A 4,888-nucleotide genomic window follows, 5' to 3' on the forward strand; every position below is an offset into this window, starting at 1 on the left:
TTTCCCCCTGATATTAAAAATCTAGCGGCAACTGTAATGGTCTGTAACAGTCCTTTCAGAAAGAATGGGAAATTGTAGTTCTTAGAAACAGAGAAATCTCATCAGTCACTTCTGATTCTCAAGGTCAGTGGCAGGATACTCTGTAGGAGGAGCTAAGGTGGGAGGAGTAAAGAGGGGAAGAAGAGGAGTAAGGAGAGGAAGAGAAGAAGGAAGAGGGGGAGCTAGGAGAGGAAGAGGGAGAGAGAGAGAGAGAGAGAGAGAGAGAGAGAGAGAGAGAGAGAGGTTCATGTGTCTCCCACAGTCAAAGGTAGCTGGTATATCTAGGTTGGGTATTGGGTTACACCTCTGATTGAGTGGGCATCTTGTTATTGATCATTACCAAATATGGATACCAAACTGGATAATCTAAGCACTAGGGTCTCATTTGTACTGAGCTCCAGTGGTTGGCAGAATGGTTTGGGCAATGCCCAGCCTTATGGAGATAGCGTGGAAGATTGGCAGAGCCATCTCCCACACTGACGTCTGGTGGGTGTCAGAGCTGGTGTTTCTGGCTGGCTGTTTCTAGCTGCATCGCGCATGTGGCCTCTGGCTATGGAACATGGCAGCTGAGCTAGGCAGAGCCACCACAGCTTAGATAGTCGTCTTGACCAGCAGCCATTTTAAATAATTACTTCAACAATACTCAACAACAATAATCCTCACTGATATAATATTAAGAAATATGAAAACAAACAGGTATTCAGAAGGAAATAAGTGGAAAACCTCATCAACAGGAACTCCACAAGAAAAAGGGCACTTAGCATTCCAACTAATTAGCATATCATTAATTCCTTCGTGTTTCATGGCTAAATATACACACACAATTCAAGAAAACATATTATAATATATTAATTCTAGTGCAAATAATGTGAGCATATATAAACATCAATTTCTTGATATTTCTGATGGTAGAGTTTGTCTAGGACAATAGCAACAAGAAAGACTGGAGTGATTCTTTTGAAAGCTTACATTCATTATTTAGGAGAAAAGTATCAAATTAGTCAGCTCCAATTTTTAAAAATTGAATGGCAGGTACCTGTCATCAAGTGCACGAAATATTGCAACAAGTATTGCAAAACTGCACAATGTCTGTCCAAAGGTATTTCTGATCCTTTACAGAGACTCATACATGTTGAATTCATACCCCATTTAATTTTCAGTTTTTAAAAGGATTGTGGAAACTGTTCTAATTTGATCAGAACCTTCTTGTTTGAAATAAATTTCTTTTATTCAACATGAGTAACATTAACTGAACAAATAAAAAAACACTGATGACAACACTCTCTTGATTAGTAACATTTTTAAAAGGTCATTTAGGAGTTCACAGAAAAGAGGGTTCTGGTTATAGGTGCTGCTGCTCCTGAATCAGGAAGACACAAATACACAAGTTTGCTTCCTCTTTAGAAACTATCATAAACTATCATAAAGTAATGCTTCTTAGAAAACAAAAATCAATTATTTTCAATGTATAAATCATTTGTATTAATTAGAAAGAATTCCTGAGTTGGCTGACAACTTGTGCATGGTCCTGAGTGACTCAGAACTAACTGAAGCAGAGTATTCTTAAACCTTATGCTGATCTTGGAGCATGCATTCCTCTAATTAGGGCCCACTTCTATCTACATCACAGAAATTCCTCTGGCACAGAACTCCATCTTTTCTTCCATACATACTATTACCATGTATTTTTACTTACTACTATATGATAACCTCTGGGAAGGACAAACTAGGGAAGTTTCTCCCCAGAATAAAAATAGAGTGATGGCAGTTAAGCTAAGGATAGGCTCCAAATGAAGCTTCACTTCTGCTTTTGGTATCCCTGTGTTCTTATCTGTATACAAAACACTCAAATAAACTTGTGCTCTGCTTTTCTGGAGTTTTCCTCAATGTCCTGCCCACCATCATCCAGTCTCTCAACTCAAGTTTTTGATACTGCTCTAATTTTTGCAATCTTCCTCTTCCTGGTATCCTTTTCATCCCACCTCACCATCTGACATGCCTGGATTGCTATATTAAAGTGTTGGTGTGTATGGTGGTTTGAATGAGAATGATCCCCACAGAATCATATATTTAAGCAATTGGTTCCCATTTAGTGAAACAATTTGGAAAGGATTAGGAGGTGTGGCCATATTGGAGGAGGTGTGGCCATGTTAGAGGAGGTGTGTCACTGAGAGTGGAATTTGAGGTTTGAAAAGCCCAGCTATTCCCAGTTAGCTCTTTCTGCCTTACAGTAGTGTTCCTAAATGTAAGCTCTCAACAACTGATCCAGTCCCATGCCTGTCTATCTGCTTGCTGTCATGCTCTCTACCATGATGACTATGAAGGACATGACTCTAGCCCTATAAAGCCACTGGCTCCAAATTAAAGTAAATACTTTATAAATTGTCTTGCCTATGGTGTTTTAATGACAGCAATAGAAAGTAAGGCAGTGTAGTATGCCCCATCCTTTTGGTTTGCCATTCTCTTAGAAAGGAGTATACATATTTTCATAAAGCACTAATCATTCTGAAACCTAAAGCAAGCAGCTGTAAAAGAAAATGAAGAAAACACTAATTCCTGAGCAATAGTGTTTGCCAAAGGCAGCCAGACTTGAAATTTTTTTTTAATATAACACATTGCACAACAGTGAGTAAAACACAGTCAAATAGCCTGTTTACTGTTTGCTACCTTTGAGGAAACACACAAGTCACACTAGATTTTCAGCACAGATGTTGCCACCCATTTATTTGCAATGCTAATCTGAAAGTTACGTACAAAACAATATCTTTGTTCTTCAGCATTTTCTAACTACACCAGAACACATATTTTCTGCTCAATGTACAGGCCCAGTGATACAGGACAAGCAAGTACAACAGGCACAAAGACCTGCAACAGTTGATATGACCATCAAAAATCGTGATTGACGTTTATATTTAAGGGCTTTCTTCACTGTTTCATTTGACTGTTCAACGTAGTCCTGGGTGCGCAAAATGTTGTACTCAATGCTATCCAGCAACTCTTGCTGTCCTGAGATGAACGTTTCTACTTGAAGGAAGATGGTATGCAATTCACTGATCTGGCACTCCAGGTCCAGCAGCTGCTGGTTACGTACTTCAGCCAAAGTCAGGCCCTGCTTAGCCTTCAAAACATCTAGATCACGACCCACAATTTGAGGAGGCACAGGGTTAGCCACCAGTTTCTCCAGGTCCTCTTCCTGGAGCTTCACCCCAGCTAGGTCAGCCTGTCTCACCATCTTCTCCTTCAGCCTGACCATATTCTGAGTCTCACAGGCATAGTGGTGGCTGATGATGCCACTGTAGTGACTAAGGAGAAAAGAGAGCTGGCTCTGACGAATGCGGTGCTCAGCCCTCCAGTACTTACAGTCTGTGGCCAATTCATGCTGGATAGTGCTTAGCTGAGGCTGGATGAGTCGGGCTTGGCTAGCAAAGGAGGCCTTTATGATGTTCAATTCATTCTTCTCCTTGAACACACTCTCCTCTGTGGTACAACACAGAACACCTTGCTGCTTCTTGTCTATTAAATGAGATAGCCCTTCTAACTCTGTCAGTGCCAGGGACAGTTCAGTCACTTCCTGTAAAAACTCTTCTATGGTGTTTGTTTCAGTCTTTTCAAAAGCATGGTTGTCAAACATCAAGCTGTCATCCAACTCCGAAGAGATTCTTCTGTGGTTAATGTGGTCCTTCAGTTCCTCTAATCTGTCCTTCATCTTTGACTCCAGCTGCTCGACATATCTCTACTTAAAGGACTTCAGAGGGAGATGTATCCATCAGCTTTGTCTGGTGGTATAGGAAGTCAGGGACAGCTCAGTTTTGCGTCAGTAGAAGCTATTAAAAATCTTTCCTTCTCAAGCGAGCAAACAATGACAAAGTCAATAGGCCACTGAACTGTTTATTCAGGATGAGGAGTGTCAGGTGGTAAAGCACACAGACTGGACTAGACCAACTAAATTTTATTTCAGGAATGGACTAGACAATTGCCTGACTTGTCAAGAGCTGAGACAAGAGTACACATGAGCTACAGAGCTTTAGGCTAAGAGGCAACAAAGTAAAAGGCTGGAGTCTGTACAACCCCTGGAAGCAATGCTGTTGGTTTTAAGGAAGGTAACCAAGTGTGTAGAGAACACTAATGACTATAGACTTCTTATTTAAGATTGAGAACTTATAAGATTGCACACTTATAAACAGAAACAAAGACACCAAAAAAATCTAACATTAGCATCCAATTTAAAAAAAATGGCTTCAGGCCAATCCTATTGCAAAAATAACCATCTGCTCACTGGTAAAGGGAAATAAAAAGAGCATAGCTTTCCCGATTGCAGATCTGTTTCATTTAATAATAACCTCTTCATCATCCATTGTTAATGCAATCTAGTGACTGGAGTTCATTACCTGCAATTAAAACCAGCCTGTTATCTTTCTGTCTGGTGTCTACCTGCCTGACACTCATTAAACTCCTTCATATAATTGAATGAAGAAAATACATTCTTTACAGTATTTTCAAGTATTATATATTAAAATTTAACTGTTTTCCTCACTTCCCTTTCTTCTCATTGTCAAATATTTATTAAAACATTTGTTTGATTGTTTGTTTTGGTGCTGCATAGATGACTTAAGAACCTAAGACTAAGCCCTGAGACCTAAGGTAAACCCAAAACCTACTGTTCTACTAAGTGAATGTAGCAATATATTGACTCCTGATGACATTCTGCTATACTCATAGATCAGTGCTTTGTGCAGATATCATCAGAGAAGCTCCCCCGACCCCTGCAGCAGATGGGAGCAATACAGAGAGACCCACAGCCAGACATTGCGCTAAGAGTGAGAGAGACCTTGGAACACTTAGCCCTGAT

At 40.1% G+C, this 4,888-nt stretch overlaps 1 protein-coding gene across 1 annotated transcript; it reads right to left on the reverse strand.

Annotated features, from left to right (window-relative positions):
* Positions 1-2,851: 2,851 nt before the first annotated feature.
* LOC117694990 (syntaxin-3-like) lies at positions 2,852-3,745 on the reverse strand. Its single transcript, XM_034485950.1, has one exon. It carries the CDS (start codon positions 3,743-3,745, stop codon positions 2,852-2,854), a length of 894 nt encoding a protein of 297 aa, XP_034341841.1.
* Between the last annotated feature and the right edge of the window lie 1,143 nt (positions 3,746-4,888).

The sequence above is a fragment of the Arvicanthis niloticus genome, chromosome X (genome assembly GCF_011762505.2).
Source record: "Arvicanthis niloticus isolate mArvNil1 chromosome X, mArvNil1.pat.X, whole genome shotgun sequence".
Taxonomy (NCBI): domain Eukaryota; kingdom Metazoa; phylum Chordata; class Mammalia; order Rodentia; family Muridae; genus Arvicanthis; species Arvicanthis niloticus.

What these genes read in the sequence shown, in the direction of transcription:
- LOC117694990 (XM_034485950.1), bottom strand. Translation starts at nt 3,745, where the DNA reads ATGAAGGACAGATTAGAGGAACTGAAGGACCACATTAACCACAGAAGA.